The 19,200-nt window shown below is 39.8% G+C and overlaps 1 protein-coding gene across 5 annotated transcripts in view; it reads right to left on the bottom strand.

Moving 5' to 3' along the window:
• The window catches only part of LOC132987066 (PTB domain-containing engulfment adapter protein 1), an 89,699-nt gene that overhangs the window by 19,295 nt on the left and 51,204 nt on the right, over positions 1-19,200 (bottom strand). For 4 of the 5 annotated variants that reach the window (XM_061053866.1, XM_061053862.1, XM_061053867.1 and 1 more), the window contains one exon: positions 8,714-8,794. In XM_061053866.1, coding sequence (XP_060909849.1) covers positions 8,714-8,741 — 28 coding nt within the window. In that variant the 5' untranslated portion in view covers positions 8,742-8,794. Of the gene's footprint in view, positions 1-8,713; positions 8,795-15,913; positions 16,099-19,200 lie in introns of those variants that run through there. The other variant, XM_061053863.1, reaches the window with a different exon arrangement.

Below are 19,200 nucleotides of genomic sequence, written 5' to 3'. Positions count from 1 at the left end.
CGCTCTAATTAAACAGGGAAGATAAACCTTTAAGCAAAGGAGAAAAGAAAATCAAACCATGTAACACTAGTTATCACTATAGGGTTCAATCATTGGGAAAGCCACTTAAAGGCTCAGTTGTAGTGATCACTGATGTATTCACGTGAACACAGCATACATCTTGTAGTGCAACAAGGCCAAACATTTACATCGTGGTGCACAGGAAGAAAAATAAAGCCTGATAAACCAAAGAAAAAAGAGCACTGTGCTGATTGGTGGATTCAATGATGTCCTGATCCATTAGAGCTTTATCACAAAACTGTATCTCTTTATCTACAAGCTACCGGCTGTTTTTCCCCTTTATCTCACACCTTTCTTTATCTCACATTTTACTGTGAGCCTAAGCTGAGACGATAAATTGTGTGCACAGTCAATGAGATACAAGACAAGAGTGAGATATGCTTTCAAGGAAAACCAGCATTTCAGTTTTCTCAAGACCTCCACTTATCTCCATCCATGCTTACTTTGACTGAGATACTGCAAGGCCAAGAAGATACCAGTGCCAATTTCACAGCCTTGTGCATAATTATGAATCTTATTTATTTCTTATATGTATATTTTTATGCTCTGTTGTTCATGCCTATAGTTTTTTGCACTTTTTCTCAAAATGCCTGTTTCTTATGAGTTGTATTTTATCTCTGCACAAGACCCTTGGTTACACTGTATGTTTGTATTCACGAGTGTTATTCCGACACTGAACTGTATGTGGAGTCTTGGCGTATGATGGGAATTAAGCCAATTAAAAAAACTAAGTCTGCACACCAGAAGCTGCTCCAATTACATTTGAATGGGAATTATCACCACATGTAATGTTTCGAGTCCTCACCCTTCATCAGACTTTTTCTGTCTTGCACTCAGTTATCAACTTTTGGGATGTGCGTGCTGTTTCATAATTTTGTAATGAAGCCAAGACTCTGGGTATTTGCAGGCAGGTGTGTGAATGAAGGCAAACAGTTTTTGACAGCCTGCAACGGGATTCATTTGAGAGTATCATATTGTATTATGTTCGTGTTATAGGAATACACAAATCAGTAAAGACCCAATCGAAAAAGGTAAATAAACGGATCAGCGCATTCAAAATGATGATATGCATTGGACGTTGGATTTGTTGCTCATTCGTTCAAACTAGATTCAATTCACCCCTGTGGTCTAAGAACAATATTGAGTTTGTTTAAAGGTCACATATTATGCAAAATGCACTTTACCATGTTTTTCCAACACTAATATGTGTCCCTAGCCTCTCGACAAAACCTCCTATTATGAGAAAGGTCCATCCTCTCTGTCTTTTGCCTGCTCCACTTTTCAGAAAATGTGTGCTCAAACCGGCTGTTTTGAGATTTTCCTTTCATGACATCACAAAGGGCAGTAACCCCTCCCCCCAGGTGGGAGACACTCCCACAGCTAGGTGTTTGTTCTGCCCTCTGAGTCTGCCTTCTCACCATAAACAATGGGACATGTTGCAATAAAGCCAGGGACACCCAAGCCCTTCCAGAGAGGGGCGTGGTCGGACACAGCTCATTTACATTTAAATCTACAGACACAGAAACAGCCTGTTCTGAGCAGGGCTGCAATAGAGGGGTTTATAGGCATGATCAAATACAGGATCAGAGTGGATTTAGAACAAGAAACTTCTTCTGGAGAGCTCTGAGACTGATTTAAACTGGTTAAAAAGGAGAATAATATGTGACCTTTAAAATAAGTAATTATAATATCTATTAAATCTAATACATTCTTTTATGGTTGTTCAGTAAATGTCACCTATCTCTAACTCTTGCAGTTTTTCACTATACAGTACAGTACAGTTATTTTTCAATGACGGATACAAATAAATGTATCCATTACAAGTTATTTTAAAACACTTCTAACACTACTGCAGGTAAAAACAGCAATAATGCCTCATATTGAACACATTCTTTCTGAACTATTATTGCCTCATATTTCAGTCTTCCCTCTTTAACATTCCCTATAGCTTATCTCCAACCTCTAAGTGTTGCACTGGGGGAGCACAATTTGTCTGCCGTAAGCTTGGACAGGCAATAGCCCTAATACACTGCAGCGCTCAATCAATGACACACAATGAATTTGCTGGGTATGCACAGTTCTCCATCATGCAGAAGACGACTTCAATTGAGCCCCCGAGCAGAGGGGGGCCTAAACAAAAAACACTACTAAAGCCCAGCAGGACAGTGTTACAGTGAGATAAAGCAATTTAAAATGTACCACTGTTAGGAGACAAAACAAAATCCATCTGCTTCCATACATCAACCTCTGATTGACAGAAAGTACGATGCCAGAGTGAAATGCTAAATATTGCAGTGGCATAGAAAAAGTGACAATGTGTCCTCAGAGAGAGTCTCTCTTGAGGTTTTGCCTTCACCATGTCAAAAAAAAATACGGAAATTTTGCAAGCTTCCTACAATACAATGCAATTTCATATAACAGCACAATAGAACCTACTTAACAGTAAAAGACCAACACTACAAGGTCTTTTTTACACTCTTTTAGATGAATATAGAGAAGAATATTGTAAAAGCACTCAAGTTTCTATGTTTGATCACATAATGTTGCTCCTTTATTATGCTGTGAAGCTCTTCAAGAGATCCCTTAATGTGAAGACCGTACCCAGCAAATACAGCTGCTGGGGAGAAAAACAGGACCTATTCAGAGCTAACACAGATAACATAGAGCTTAAAAAAGGAAATGATTAAAGATGATTACGTTACACGGTCATATGGCTTTATACAGCAGCTCGGTCAGAGCAGACATTCAGGCATAAACACGGCCTGTAAAGCTCTGAACTCTCCTTCTACATCATGTCGTCCTCCCAGTGCAAGGGCATCAGACATGCATTAATCACATAAAGGGGGGGAAAAAATAGCACTGTCATTTTATTTGCTCTCGGATCAAATTACATCCCATCAATGACGGCATCGTGTAATCGCTGCAGGGTGCATGTCTGAACGCAGCATCACTTAGACGCTTATTCATATCATCCCGCAGTACAGCCGACGCAGCCAGGAGGAAATTAAAAAAGGATGTGTTCCCTCAGCATCTGATGTTCTGCATTTGTGACTTTTATTGAATAGACCTTAATGACAGAGAGGACATCTGACCTTATCAAAAAAACTAGATTCAAACCCATCAGTTGATTGGTTGCCCCGGTAACCAGTTAAGTTGCAATCCCATCCACATATATGCTTTTCCAAGAACAATTAGGTACATGTTGGAAGAGTTGGGGACATATTAAAATAGACTGATCAATCATCCAAAAAGCAAAACAATCACTTACATAGGCGTGTATTTAACAGAACAGCTCACATCACAATCATTTCCAGGAGGACTCCAGGAGAATCTCTCTCTCTCTCCCTCTTTTGTCCTGTGTCTCTATGCACTCTTTGTGATCTCACTAATTGATTGGATGGTTCACAGACAACAGCAAAAATTAAACCAGGTAAAAAAAAAACAGCCATTGCTAAGATACTGCCATAACAGGACGAGAACGTCAACAAGAAAACCCAATGACATCCATGAGTCCATCTGGATGTTTTTGCACTTTTTCTTTTAAAGATACTGTATATCATCTGTCAGTCAAGAATGGGCTGGATCTAAGTGTATACTGAGAGACAGTTGACCATCAAAATGTCATCACTTCCCCTCTGAGCGGCTGTTTGTGCTAAGTTTGAAGATATTTCCTCTTTGTGTTCCTGAGATGTGGCATTTAAAGGGGGAAAAGGACAAGAAAGTATTTTCTCAGGACATAACAATGTCACTGTGAATAATAATAAAAATATATGTATGTGTATAGCACTTTTCTGAATACTCTATCACACAAATCAGCAAAAAGAATACAGAGAAGAAATATTGTAAAATTGCATTAGCAGACCTGAGAGTGCAGGTGAAGTGTGCCAGTGGAGCAGCTCAGACAGGTAGGGAGGAGCCAGGTTATGGAGGACTTTGTAGGTGATAATAAGAAGTTTGAAGTGGATACGCTGGGGGATGGGGAACCAGTGGAGGTTATGAAGGATGGGGGTGAGTTAAGTTGATGTTTGACCTTTTGCGTTTAAGACATCATCAGTTTATCCTTTAGATATTTTTGTGGATTTGTTCCATATCTAGGCAATGCATTCTGAAGTGAAAAACGTTTACAGTTTCAGACCACGGTTACGTTGACTTTTGACAACTTCATTTAATTAATTCATCATTAAGGTCAAGTACAGTTTTGGACCATTGTGAGACATTCATTTCAGGTAGACCTGATTCATCACTCACAAACTTGGGAAGGACAAACACAGACGGAAAAGATAGCTGATCCAAAAAAATACAAAAACTCTGGTGAAGGCTGTGACAAAAAAGCATCTTAAAACTGTTGAGAATATCTAAGAAGAATTGTTAACCAGCTAGCTCTCAGATTAAGATACTGACGACACATCTGAAATAGTCACTGACCAAGAACGGGGAAATAAACACGGAGAATCAATCGTTTAGTTTTCCAGTGGTTGAAAAACTCAATAATGGATTCCACATTACAAAATTATTACCCAAACTTAGGAAAAAGTGTGTCACCAAAATACCTGAGTAGCTCAGGTTCTCATTGCTGCAGGAAATCTGGGACTTGCACCGTCCTCATCTAACGGCATGGTCACAGTACATCCAACTATTACATTTTCTGCACTAACATTACTTATCTTCAGCTGGCATCTGTTGCTATGACAGAAATTGTAATATATTTAGTACTGCAGCCAATCAGCTGGGATATGATGCAGCACATTACAGTGACCTGCATTTGAATAACCTCCAAATACAAAGTTTGGATTCATTTTCTGTCTCTAATTACTGAGAGAAAAGTCTGTCAGTTTATTCATCACCAGGCCATGGTGGAAGCGTTACTCCACTGTCTCGCCTCATATCTGTAAAAATCAGTCTTCTGCAGTCATTAACTGTTTTTGTAACACGATTCTTTTTTAAAGTTCTCTACAATGACACAAAACAATTTCTCTTATTGCGATACTCTTTTAAGCCAACCGTGACATTGATGAAGCGGTAACTTAAGGAGGCCTGTTGTGTTATATTACATGAGTTTCAACTACATGCAGGTGTACCCAGTAAACTGGAAACTGAGTGCAAACACTGCAAAGTATCCACGAGGTGATCAACTGCAAAGTCAAAGTTCCCATTTAAAGAGTCACAAGAGGTGACGTTACAGGCACAATACATAATATGTAACTGAGTGACTTGTGATTTCTACGCTGCTGCTCTGTGGCTCATTGGGAAAAAAAGGGCATATGAATTCTGTGGCGTCCAACTGTGGCAGTCACGTCCAGGAGCACTGAGCAATAAACATGGGTGATAAAAATGATCAAGTTCCCCGTTGGCATTACCTGCTAGACGTGATCGGGTCCACAAAACACAGGCAGACACGGAGATACAGCGGGAGGTAAATCAGTACAGCGGGCCTGTGCTAGTCATCACTCTTAGAGCCAGTCAGGGCATGAAGAAATTATGACTAAATAAAATCTGCTGGGCTTGTATATACGTGCTGGACTGTAGGGCGACTGTCCAGATGGCCTTTTAAACAGAGATTTTTACGCATTAAGGAGTGAGAAATAATAATAAGAGAGCAGCTGTAATCATCCTGTAGCCTCCACCCAAACAGTGCTTGAGTGAATAACTAAACAGGGAATACATACAGAATAAATACATCAAATAAATACATATAAAGATGATAATGGAAGAGGGCAATGTGGACAGCATCAACCACACAAGGCACATTTCTGCTCTTAGGTGTTCAGTTGAGACTCGATAGTGTTTTGTTTAAACATTTCTGTTCAACCAAAAAAGAAGTCCTGTTGCCATGGGAATCCAATTATGACATAATGGGACAAGAATCAATCAAGCAGGTTGGTCAGGATCTATTCTTATATAGTTCAAAGTCTAACAAAGAGGAGCTATTGGAGCGCGCTCTTATCTTCTGCCTCCTTTTATTTCCATTCAGAACATTTTGAGAGTGTGGATCATTCATATTACAATTCAATACTCATAAAAAGGCCTTGAATCCAAATTTTGTGTTCAAATCTTTGGAGGCTTAACTTTGAGAGGAAATGTAATCTCCTCATCAGCGCGGGCTTTATTTAGCAAAAAGGAAACTTCAAACACTGAGGTTTATTGAAAATGCATGGAAATAGCTAAATGTATTCTACAGCCTCATGAATGGTTCAAGATATTTTTGTATATTATGCTCCCCTTGTGCAGAGGGAGAAGCGTTTATTATGCTTTCTGTTTTGGACCTTTTGGCACCGTTCTCCACCGTCTGACTGAAGCAAGAAATGAAATCTTGAGAGAAGCCTTAGGGTCAGATATATGTTGGCGGCTGGATGCTTCAGTGCATCGTGGAGGTCAGGAAACTGCTGTCCTTCTCTTAGTGAAAAGGCTTTAACACACTTTTATTGCAGACAGTTGGATGCAGGCGTCTTCTGCAGCTTCTAACAGTTCAAAATAAATGGACAGAGTGTGCTAGACTGTCCGGAGGCTTTAGTTTACAGAACAGTTTACTGTCTGTTTAACCGTCTTCTCATTATCCGTCTGCAGCCAAAGCAAACTATAAAATGAAGTTTCAGCTCTAATTAACAACCTCCAACATGACCTAACAACATGGCCGCAAACGTGTAGATGTAAAGTCTAGATGTAATGGAATAGTTAACGGTCAGCAATGCACAATAAAGGACTAAACCTGCAATCTCTCTTTGTTTTTACAACATTGCAAAAACAATATAGAGTGCAATAAATCAACGGATATTCCAGTGTGCACAATTTGATATATATATATATTATTTTTTTTTATATACTTACAAACACCTATTGGAAAGTTTGAACACCATTTAGGGAAACAACACATCTGAAGATACACTGAAGAATCAAAATCCAATGAACAGATGTAACACTGTAGGTAGAGATGGGACCGATCCGATATTGAAGTAATTAATTTACGTCCCAGGTATCTGACTGACTTTGCTTTGAAGACGTTCAGACTGAACTATAAGAAGTGCCCACAAGATGTCTTCATGACGACGATGGAAAAGTTAATTCTTTATGTTATAAAGTAAAATTCTTACACCAGTTTAAAAGATTTGATTTGAAAAACCTGACTGTTGTGTACTACAACTTTGCGTCGCCTCACACATAATACCAACAACAACATTACTAATTATGATATAAAATTATCAGTATCATCATCAGTATCGGTACGTATGGATCGTAATCAGATAGGGAACTGAAAAATAAGTTTATCGGTGCCTCTCTAACTGAAGGCGTTGTGAATTATTCCATTGCAGAGTTTTAAAGTTGAAGTAAAGGAGCTGCATTCTCATCACACACGTTCAAAATGAAATTTAATGTGAGGTGAAAAAGGATGATCACCATCTCAGCCTCCTGAAATAGATGACCTAACGGCACAAAGTGAATTATGATGTTCAAATATAATTAAAGCCCAGCACACCACCTGGGCTCTGGACTGTTTCCCCAACACTGTCCAAGACTTCAGCAGGTCTGCTGATTCATACGGGAGGGAGGGGGACAGATGGTGGTAAACACATCATGCTGTTTTTCAAACTGCAGTAGCAAACATCCCTCCTCTGCATTCGGACAGGGTCACCTCAAGAGTCTGTACTGTTGCTCATCCACCCTAATAGTCAAAGAACAGCATGGCAGGATGTGTATTATGTTGAGAATGTCTATGAATATAACTGTCTGGTTTATTCTGCATGTTCTGACAACTTTTGTTGTCCTTTACTGCCTTGTGGTGATAAATAATCATAATGTCAGGCCGGTCACACAGCCTTTAAAGCTGCACAGTTCATGATTTATATTAAACAATAAAATTATTCCTTGAGCCAAAATAATAAACATAAACATCACTCAGGTTTTTTTGTTCTGGTTGTATATCATTTACAGCATGCTCCACAAAGATTGTATAGTCCTGCTGAATTAACTTATCGTTTTGGGTTTAAATGAGGAACAATATTCCAGGCCAAAAGTTCAGACATTTCAATAAAATCATGGACCAGTTTGTTTGGCGAAAGATTCATTAAATTCCTCCTCCCGCTGTGAGGAGCACATGTGAACAGCCGGGTCAGGTAAACGGCTTTATACCTTTCAGAACTAAACACGTCTTGATGAACACTCGAGGCAACCAGCACTGAGAGCGGGTGTCCTTTGATGTCTTTGCTGTGGCACATAAAAACTTTTTCTTCATGTTGGTGAACAGAAATACTGCTGACAATGCTTGATGTATTTTGACATCACTATTGTTATTCATTTGAAGTTTGTGCATCTCCTCCTGAGTCACAAAATGTATTTTATATTGTTTTTACAGAATCCCCACAATGACTGAACTCTACCCAAATCTCCCCCGGGGGATAAAAATGCATCTCTGATTCTGATTTATATGTTGAATAGCTGTATTGTCCTCTTTAAAGTATGACATGTCTACAAACTCGGCTGGTATAAAAGTCTACAGTGAGAATGTTTACGACTGTAAAGGCCCCTGACTCTGTATTATACAACGCAGCTTCTCCCTCAGATGTTTAAATTCAGTCTTTAAAGACTGGAGGTACTGTTGTAGCTAAATCAGGTTTTTCCTTTTCCATAAGCTAAATCTGCATGGGTTATTTCTGCTCACCTTTTTTCCTGTTGAAGGCGCGGTTCATAGTGGAAAATGTGCGTCTCTGAGGTCCCTCCTGAGTGTCTGCCTGTGTTCCGCCTGGAATAGCAGCAGAGAGAAGGGAGTTAAAAATGGCTGTGACCTCAAGTCTTCAGTAGTAGGCAGAAAAAAAGAAAAACAAACAAGTCTGAAGGTTTTTTTGGGGGGGAAAAAAAAAACCAACCTGCTGAGAGTGAGGTAATGTTAATCTGTCAGAGTGTGTTCAACATAAAGTCTCAGTGCAGTCTGCATTACATTTGTTTCCCACACAACTACATCATACTCCTCAGCGGGGGAGGCTGTTACACCAATCAAGTGGTGTAGATTATAACATTACATTATAACACACATCCTGATAGTTTATATCAACTACAACAATTGACTTAGCAGACGCTTTTATCCAAAACGTTGTACATCAAAGAGTAAGTACAACACTAATCCATTCAGACACTGCCACCGAAGCAGCGGGAGCAATGCAGGGTGCCAAGTGTCTTGACCAAGGACACATCGGACATGTTGCTCAGCTGGGTATCGAACCCTCGACCTTTCGTTTGAGAGGCGACGACTCTACCAGCTGAGCCACTGCCACCCTGTCATACTAAATAGTAAAGCAAGGATTCAGAGGATTGTAGCATGGCCAAAAGTCTTACCAATCATTTTATGATGATGATGACCATCATTGTTTTTGATCCATTGTGTCAAGGTTTTTGTTTCATTTGTTCCAAACAAGGACAAAACTGGTCACCCATCATTATCCTAGTAACACATCGATATGGGCTGTAGCCAGAGAAAGTGTTTTTTCTTTCTTTCATACTCACTGTACTTGTAGCAGCACTGCACTCTGGTTGTGCCATAATATCAAAGACTCGTACACTACAAAGCCACATTACTGGAAAAAGGAGCTATTTCTTTTTCAAATGCAAAACATCTCAAAGTGTACAATTCGCCTTGACTGCTTTCAGACATTTGCATGAATTTCCCGTGAGAGCTCAGCAATCTAAAGGACTACAAGGACAAACTGTCCAGCACGAGGCAGCTGTCAGCCTGCTCTACAATCAATATTCTTTACTCTGGCAATGTGGGAAAATATGCATGGCCTGCTGAACAACAGCTATTTCAAGTCCTGCCTTTGCAGACAAATTAAGTAGTGCACGGGCAATTTAGAAAATGAATTAAATTTTTCCATGTTGGGCATTTTCCATTCATCATGGGGTGCCTGAGCTATTAAAGTCGTTTTGTGAATGGAAAAAAAAGCTGGTTCACACCGTTGAACCAAAGAGCCAACACACTGTATCCTTCTAGAAAATGCTACAATTTTAAAACCAAGGTGTTATTCATAAAAACTCAAACAGCTCTTTATGTTAACATCCTATACAGTCAAAAGCAATCAATGTTTTATATTAATAAGTTAATCGGTTAGTTAGTCGGTTGTTCTCTCTAAACCAGAAGGTCGAGAGTTCGATACCCAGCTCCTGAAGGGTTAAAGGAGAGCATGATGATGTCACGGTGAAAATGAATGTGAGAACATGTCTCTCTTTGTTTCTGGGAAGATCACAGTGACCTTTGACCTTGACATCAAAACTCTCACAAACTCTTTCTTGAGTCAAAGTGGATGTTTGTGCCAAATGTTAAGACATTCCTTCCAGTAGTTCTTGTTATATCATGTTGGCAGGAACTGGATCGTAAGAATTACCCATTTAAGTGTTTTTAAAGGAACAACACTGTCAAAGTAAAGTTGACCTTTGACCCTTTTGATATAAAAATCAATTACTGCATTATATATGTTTATATCACATAACAACCAGCAGTCAGGATAGATGGGATATTGGTAGCAAGGGTGTGAAGCTTCAAATACATGGTGGTGCACATCCCTAAAGATCTGACATGAACAACCCACATTAACAGTCAGGTGAAAAGGGCGAGGCAGGACCACCGACAGATGAGGAAGTTCAGAGTCTCCCTGAAGATCATGAGGACTTTTTATTCTGGAGCGTTTGAGAATGAATGGACTGGGAACAGTCTGAAATGTTCTGAAGTCGGCAGAACGCAACATAAGTACAAGTCTCCCCACCCTACAGGACATCTTTACAAGTAGGGGCACGCCCCGGGCCAAAAGAATGATGAAGGACCCAAACCACCCTACCATGGACTGTATGTGTGACTACCCTCCAGCCAACACCTAGGACACATAACAACGAACACAGAGAGACTCAGGAAGCGCTTCATCCCTCATGCTGTGAGAAGAGTGAACTCTGCCCTCCTCAGGTCAAAACATAGCACCTCATCCAAAAAAACACAGTGTGGAGCTGTGACTGTAACATGCACATATGCATGCAGAAAACACACTACACATTGCACTTCAACACTTTGAACACACACACATATATATATATATATATATATATATATGTACACACAAACATCTTGTACACACGGTCAAGTTTTAAGTGACGGCCTTGCAGAACAATCATTGCTGCTAATCTGTTTGCGCATTTGACATTGAAAAACGTAGAATCTGAAATAATTTTTATCTTTTCCACATTTGTCGGAAAATGTTTTCATAATTCTGTAGTTCTTGATTTATGGCCATAGTGTGCTTTGAGAGGACACAGTGACCTTTGCCCGTCAAATTCTACTCACTTAAACCTTGAGTAAAGCGGACTCCTGTGCTGGATGTAATAAATATCTCTCAAGGATTCCCTGAGATATGTCCCATTCACAAGAATGATAAGGGCAAACCTTCAGTCCATCCCTGAGTCAAAGTGGATATTTTCAACGAATCTGAAGTAATTCTGAGCAGGCAGCCGTGACATAAGATGCTCACAAGAATGGGACAAAAGTAGAAACAAGATTTGGAGCCTCAATCTATTTAAATATATCTTTACGTTTAAGAATTGTTCTAGAAAATTGTTAGGTAAGAAAAATCTAAAGTTGTTAAGAGGGAGAATAATTATGCATTCAAGGGATACATTGATTTGATGTCTTCATGGTTCCAAAATGTTTGACCTGATCTGAATCCCAAATTTTACTGATGCATAAATTACATTAAAAAAAAACAGCACTGATCCAAAGGGACCAAAGGCCACTGATACCTCTTTCAAACACAAGTAAGCTAACAAGACTTGATGCAACATGTGCTGGAGCCAAATAGGTCTCAAATAGAAAGAGAACACAAAACTTGTAGCATAATAATGTAACTTTGATGAACAAGCAGCCTTGGACAGAGGTGTAGAAGTACAGTATATTCATAGTGTATTTTTCCTTAACTGTAAAGTCTCTACCTAGCATCCAAAGATAAACTTCCCTCCTGTGATGATTATTTCAGTGGATGTGAACAGAGCTCAGAGATTCTCAGGTACAACACACGTGTAATACCAAAGCTAGTCCATCTGACTTGATTCCTTGATTAATCTTTAGACCCATCCCAACACAAGACCAAGAGGACTAAACCATGATTTACATAAATGCCCACATGATAGCCATCTCATATTAATAACCAAAATCAACACAATTTTAAGTTTCTCACAGGAGCTCTTGTGTAGGTCTGTCATCATACATCTCCCAATCTTAGTTGTAGGCCGTGATGCATGATGATGTTTACCCATAACTCTGTTTGAAAATCAAGAAATAGGAGGCGCAAGTCACACCACCAATAAGAGATGAAAGCTATGTTTTCGTGTGCTGATCACTCCAGGGCAGGAAGTTTCCTGGTAGCTATAGCTTATCTTAAATGTGACCAGGTATTTCATAGTTTAATTGAGAAGTTGACATTACCTATTGTGGCAGATTTGACTTTCTGACCTTCTGTAGCTTTCTCCTCATGCTGTTAGTGTTTCAAACACCACATTTTGGCTTATTTCATCACCTGACACTTCAACAAACTCATGGGAAGTTTATGTTACCAAGTGTGCCTCAGATCCAGTCTGAGACATTAAGAAGGCACAAATATAATTGGCATTATCTGAGATTACCTCTGAGCGGGGATAAAAAGATCCAGTTAAATTAAGTGGAGGTTAATTGATCAAAATAATTTATGCAAATGAAACACGCTGAAGTTGTTCAATTGGTTCACATATTGTTATTATAGCAGAAAAGAGCTGATGGTAAACAAGTCATCCTTTAAAAAGAACTATAAGACAGCAATACATTTTAGAGTAATACATACATAATACTCTGTTTTGATGAGCAACTGGCTTCAAGTTAAAAATTACAAGTTCTAAGCTATATGTCTTAAAGTGACGTCATTTTATTTTGACATACTTTGTATTACACTCTGTGATTGAGAGACATGCTTCTCACACACATAGGCCTGAAATACACACCTATGGACATTCAATAATGGAGAGATGTCAGAGTGGGGGTGCTACACGGTGCTTTACAGGGAGTGCAACAGAGCTGTTGGGCGGTCGGTGCCTTGCTCAAGGGCACCTCGACACTACTTGGGAGGTACCCTGGCACCTCCAGGACTTGAACCACCGACCCTCCACTTCCCAACCCAAGTTCCTACAGACTGAGCTCGTGGCACCCTCAAATGATATAGGGAGAATATGACTGAGGTAAATGCAGTTTGCAGATAGAAATACAATGTGTGGGTTCTTACAGTAAGGGGATATTTTACTGCAACAGAGGCCCTGCAAAGGGCTGAAGAAATTGTAAATGGAACAGGCTTAAGGGTGGGGACTGGGACATTCCTCAGTCTGCCAAAACAGAATATCTTTGCAGCTGAATGAGAAAACTTGTATTTCCTATTTACAGGTCTGACATGCTGCTGTTGAAACACTGCACGGCAGATGAACAAGGACACTCCTCCTGTTTACATTTCACCAAACACAGGGAGAGAAGATTCTGCAGATCTCAGCAGCAAACTACTTTGCAGTATCTGGACTGCCAAATCAGGACCTTGGCAGTGTTGGCCTTGGTACTTAGCCTTAGAAAAGCAGCTTTTCTGGATTGAAGTGCTCAGTTGCGAAATAAGTTAAACTTCAAAACAATTTGGATGTGTTTAAAAGTCTGCTTATTACGTTAAAGTCAAAAAAGGCTCCAACTGAATGGAAATCTGCTCTAGGACTGTGCTGCCAACTCCTAGAGAATTTCCATGATTCAACCTGGAAAAATATCATGTTTCAGCTGTCCTACAGTATTGTCTCTGAAAAAACAACAGCCCCAACTTTCATATAATAGTCCAGATAAAACAAGCTTCTGAGATATGATAGGGTAAGAGTGGAGATCTCTTTTGGTAATCGAAAAATTACAAACAGAGCTCAATCTTGGAACAAAAGAACTTTGATAAAACTTTCTTCCATTGTTGTAATGTCATTGTTTCTTTGTGCATTGTCTCCATTTGAGTCTGAGGTGGGATGAAATTGTTGTGATGCTATAAAGATTTCACACTTTCTCTCAAAATAAGGTACTATCATCATCATTACCATCATCATAATCATCATCATTTTGTTGCAAATTGCACCAAATTAGCATCAGCTTCCTTTAATGGCGTCTGATATTTTGTAAAGTGTGACTATCAATGGTTATTTTAACGATGAATTCATAAAACCGTTGGAGAAAAATGCATCTCTGAGGATCTTTTGAGGCATGAAGAATGGAGAGGATTTTTATCATGAGCATAAATACGTATATTTGAACAAGTTCAGCTCTTTAGAGTTGATGCAAACCTTGAAATGCAGCTGACACAGACACATTTAAAAACAGATTAAATAACCTCCCGCTGGAGCTGCATTCAGGTGTTACAGAGAAGAACAATAAGTCATTTTGGAGAGCTTACATTCTCAGAGTAAAATAGCCACACATGAACAAAGACTTTTTATACAACGCTCGTAATATAAATATTATTCATCGAACTGATCTAATTTTGGCAACGAGTGTAAGGTCTGAGAGCAGACACAAGCTGCCGAGCTTCTTGGTGCGTTTGTAACACACTGTGGTATGAGGCAACACCTCTCCTGACACCTGACTGTGATGACACTCTGTTTGATTGACAGCCGCGATGTCGGCCAGTTTTAATAGCTTCCTGTCTGGTGATTCAGCAGAACCCCCTTGGGAGAACTTTCAACCCCAAGACACACACCTACACACCTACACACCTACACACAGACTTAACACTGAGCTGCAAACTTCCTCAGTCTCTCTTGGACGTTTGAAGCTGCTGCAGACTGGAAGAACAAGGTTAGGTCTGCTCAATTCCTTGACCAGAGGAAGAAGACACTTCACATATGAAATGCACTCAGAGTCTCTCTACAACATATTATGACTTATAGTATGACCAGTTGATTAATATTATCCTCCATTCATTAAAATTATTCACCATTTTTAGACTTTCTTACAAAAAGAAATAAGCTAAAACAAGAGATAATACAATACAATCACAAAGACATCAAAGTAAGGCTTAAGATTTCTAAAGATTTAGTTAAATAGTGGGAAATAGGAGCCGACACTTACTGAAGCTATCATCCCCCGAAACACAGTGAAATCATGTCCAGAGTAACAATTCACCTTCAGTGACTCAAACTGTTGGAATTTGGCTTGAGAAAGACTCTTTCTGGAAATGAGCGCGACCTACTTTGACCCTGTGGAGTCCGCTCTGAAGCCTAGACTGCTATCAAAGAATAAATCCAAGTACAGAAGTTTGACAAAAGGTAATGTTTAAAAATAAAATACAAAAAAAAAGGAAAAAAGAAAGCGAAGTTAACTTGCTTTTTTTTTTTTTAAATGCCTCTCAGCCAGTCACTAATCCGACCCATATGCAGTGAAAAGGCAGCAGGCTTTTAACATGGGATAGAGCATGCACTGGGGTCCCAACATAATGCCTCAGTTAAGAAAATCAACAAAGATCCTTTGTTTTCCTCTCTTTGCTCTCACCCCAAGCTCTGGAAGCTTGCAGGCTAAGCGCAGCACATAAGACATCACAACTACAATCTGTTTATGAATTTAAGTCCCAGAATTCCTCAGTTGAATCGACCGTGGTGTCTTGGTGTCTAATCTAAAAGCCAGGCTTGCTCTCTCACAGCCTGTCACTTCTAACTCCTGTGGATCAAATGCTGCACCCCGGCAGACTTTATCAAAGAAATGCAAGCACTGCTCTTTACAGGAAGAGGAGGAAAAAAATGAAAGATCTACGGAGAGAAACATGCAAACAACAACAGAGCTAAGATAAAAGCTACTTACTTGTCTTCAAACTGGGGAAGAATAGTAAGGAGGAAGTTCCAGCGGATCTTAATAGTTTTCAGCTGTGGGCCAGATGGTGGTACACTAAGGACCGCAGTAAGGAGAGATGATGGGGTTTGCAAACTCAACAAGAAGCTTTTGCCTAGACACATGATACTTGACATTCAAACCCAACTTCCTCCGCCCACAGCTTGTCCAGAATGATTCTTTTGGAGGTTTGCATGTGGAAAAAAAAAAGAAAGAGACCCCTTTCGACAGGAACTGTTTCACAGAGATGCACTATGGCATACCACAGATGACCTATAAAAGCCAACAGGCGAGAGGTTGCAGTCTGACCCCTTTGCTGCCGTATGTGATTCATCATGGAGCTATTTGCACTGGCTAAAGCCTTAGGTCGACATCCCGGCATCAATGAAAAATGGCATTTCAGTCAAAACATTGTGAAGTTAGAGTCACAGTACTTCTCCAACTCAAAGCCTCCCTGTGAGATTATGTCAACTTAATAACAACCTTTCTTTTCCACTGAGCTGCAGAAACATTGGAGGCAAAAAAAAAGTGTGTATTCCTACAACATAAACTGTGTTTCACATCTTTAATATCTAACAGTGGATTGTCTTATTTATCACATATTTGAGATGAACAAAGAGAAGGGCAGAGTGCAAGAGAACCATTAAAAAAAAGTCTAAAGAAGTCTATGTTGGAACTGACTCACTTTTGGTTATGGGAGCACAGCAATCAATTCTGTGGTTTTTGTCACTTCAACATTCAAATGGTAAAATGGTAAATGGACTTTTCTAGTCTTCTGACTACTCAAAGTGCTTTCACACCTACACATTCACACACTGATGGCAGAGATTTATGTAAAGTGACCGTCAGAAGTAAATAATCCCATTCTTACACATTCATACAATGCCAACGAAGCAGTGGGAGCAACTTGGGGTCAAGTGTCTTGGCCAAGTAAACATCAGAGATGTTGCTGCAGGAGCTGGGGACCGAACCCACCGACCTCCAGGTTGAAAGACGACCAACGCTACCAACTGAGCCACAGGCTCCCGAGAGGCTTTGAAGCTTTATGCAAATGTTGTTTATCCGTTATGTAACTCTCTGTCTGACACTGCATCCTGCAGAATTGTGAATGTCTCAATTAAGTAATCAAAAAAGCAATTTCAGAGCCCTCTGGGTTTTTCTTCTCCCTCTGGTGCCACTACTGGCATAAGCAGCAATGCAGGTATCATTTTGGATCTCACTCTAACACAGATCCAAAATGATACCTTGATGATTTTTTAGTGTCTGCCTTCACCCTAAAGTTGATTATTTTCTTTTGTTTGGATTTGAAGTTTCACCATCTGAAGGCATCAAACTGTTTTTGTTTGTTAGGCATAAACAGATGGGAGAAATCAGTTCACCAAATACAACTTCTCTCTCTTGCAGGGCACGCACTGCAGGAAGACGAACGCCACGACTCGACACCCGGTTAGTGAGACCAAAGAATACATTACATGTACTGTAAGGGTTTTAATCACTGTGCCAGAGCCTCTTTACTAAATAAAGTGACTTAATGATCATCTATTTAAATACATCACATCACCAAAGTTTATGAAAAGGCAGAAAACGTCCTAAACAGCAGAATTACACAGTGTGTATGTGCACATCTTAATAAAAGAAAGAGAGTACAAATGAATGACTTTGGTATAAACATGAAATTCCAGAAAGAAAAGATCAAAATGTACTGAACATAAACTCTTATAGATCAAATTTATCACTAAATTGTTGGTGATTCAATGCTATTTGTCATCTTTTTATGACTTGATTCAGAGATAGGACAGTGGATTGAGTCAGAAATGAGGGAGAGAGAGAGGGAGAGAGATGGGGGGGGGGGGACTTACATACGGGAAAGGAGCCACGGATCGGACTCGTTTGGAGCACGGCCAGCTTGGAGGACCAGCCTCTGAACATTGGGTCTGCGCACTAACCATTAGGCTACTTGCACCCCAAGAAGCCTAATCATAATTTTAAATAAGTTTCCACAACAATCAGGACTTTCATCCAAACATAATGAGCCCACTTTGGACTCATGAATTTATCAGTATTTATGTAAATGCACAAATGCTGACAGTGATGTACAGAGTTTAAAGCATGTAGGCATTTAAGGCATGTAGCGGTTCAAATTTAATTTCCACTTGGAGACTTTTTGTTTGGGAAAAATCTAAAGCCGAAAAAGGTGACAAAGTCTTACCTGCCGATTTCCAAAGGTCATTTAGAAACCAGTGGGAGTCGTTTCTTAGTCTTTTATTTCTTTGAATAACACCTAGTTTGAGATTCAGCTCGGTCAGGGTCTTGGAGTGTTTTTACTGGCCTGCAGACCTTTGGTTTCTGCCTGAGTGAGCATTTAAAAGAGGGAGGGTCTCAGGTTTTTTTCAGGCTGTTCTGTTCACACTTTATTATTTTAGGGTTTTTCGGAGCTCTGCCCTGTATCATTTCATGTGCATTTCATTGCGTCTTGTATGAACAGCTGTGTAAGGGAAGTGGCTGGGCCAGACACTTTCCGGGAAAGTATGGGGCCCTTTATGCTACAAACACACACACACAAGCACACACGCACGCACATACGCACGCACGCACACACTACAGACACAAACACACACACACTATACAACATATACTATGGTAACCTCTTCTACAGTGAATGCAAAGTGTTAAAGTTTAAAATCATCAATAATCCAGATGTTTGCATGTTATTTGATGATACTTGACCAGATTGGGAGGCAGAAAAGTTCAAACCAGCAGCATAAATGCAAAACAGACACGACAACTCAAAGACATCTAGGTCAACAGTCAGGAACAATACCTATGAGTCATCCTTTCAGACTTTGTTTGCTACGACAAAATACTTTTGATCATACTTCATGTTCCAGTTAAACAATGAGTGTAACAAAATAACAATTAAAAACACAAGATCTAAAACATTTCATCTCGTCAACATCTATCTCTACAACAGCGCTTACAGTCGTTTCTGTTTATAGATAAACTAGTTCAAAGTCCAATTATTCAACTCTGTGGTTGGGATGTCTGTGTGTGTGTGTGTGTGTGTGTGTGTGTGTGTGTGTGTGTGGTTTTGGAAATGGGGGAGTGGGTGGAGAAGCAGGAATGTGCATCCCAGTGAGAAACATCTCAGTGGATTTCATTATGATTTGCAGCCTCTACATGATTTGTTTTCCATCTCTGCAGTAACGTGAAGTTTGCAAAGTGTGACACTCGTGATGTATATTCAAGTGACATGGCTGGTG

The sequence above is a fragment of the Labrus mixtus genome, chromosome 13, assembly GCF_963584025.1.
Source record: "Labrus mixtus chromosome 13, fLabMix1.1, whole genome shotgun sequence".
NCBI lineage: Eukaryota > Metazoa > Chordata > Actinopteri > Labriformes > Labridae > Labrus > Labrus mixtus.
This window is presented reverse-complemented; position numbering and strand designations above follow the sequence as displayed.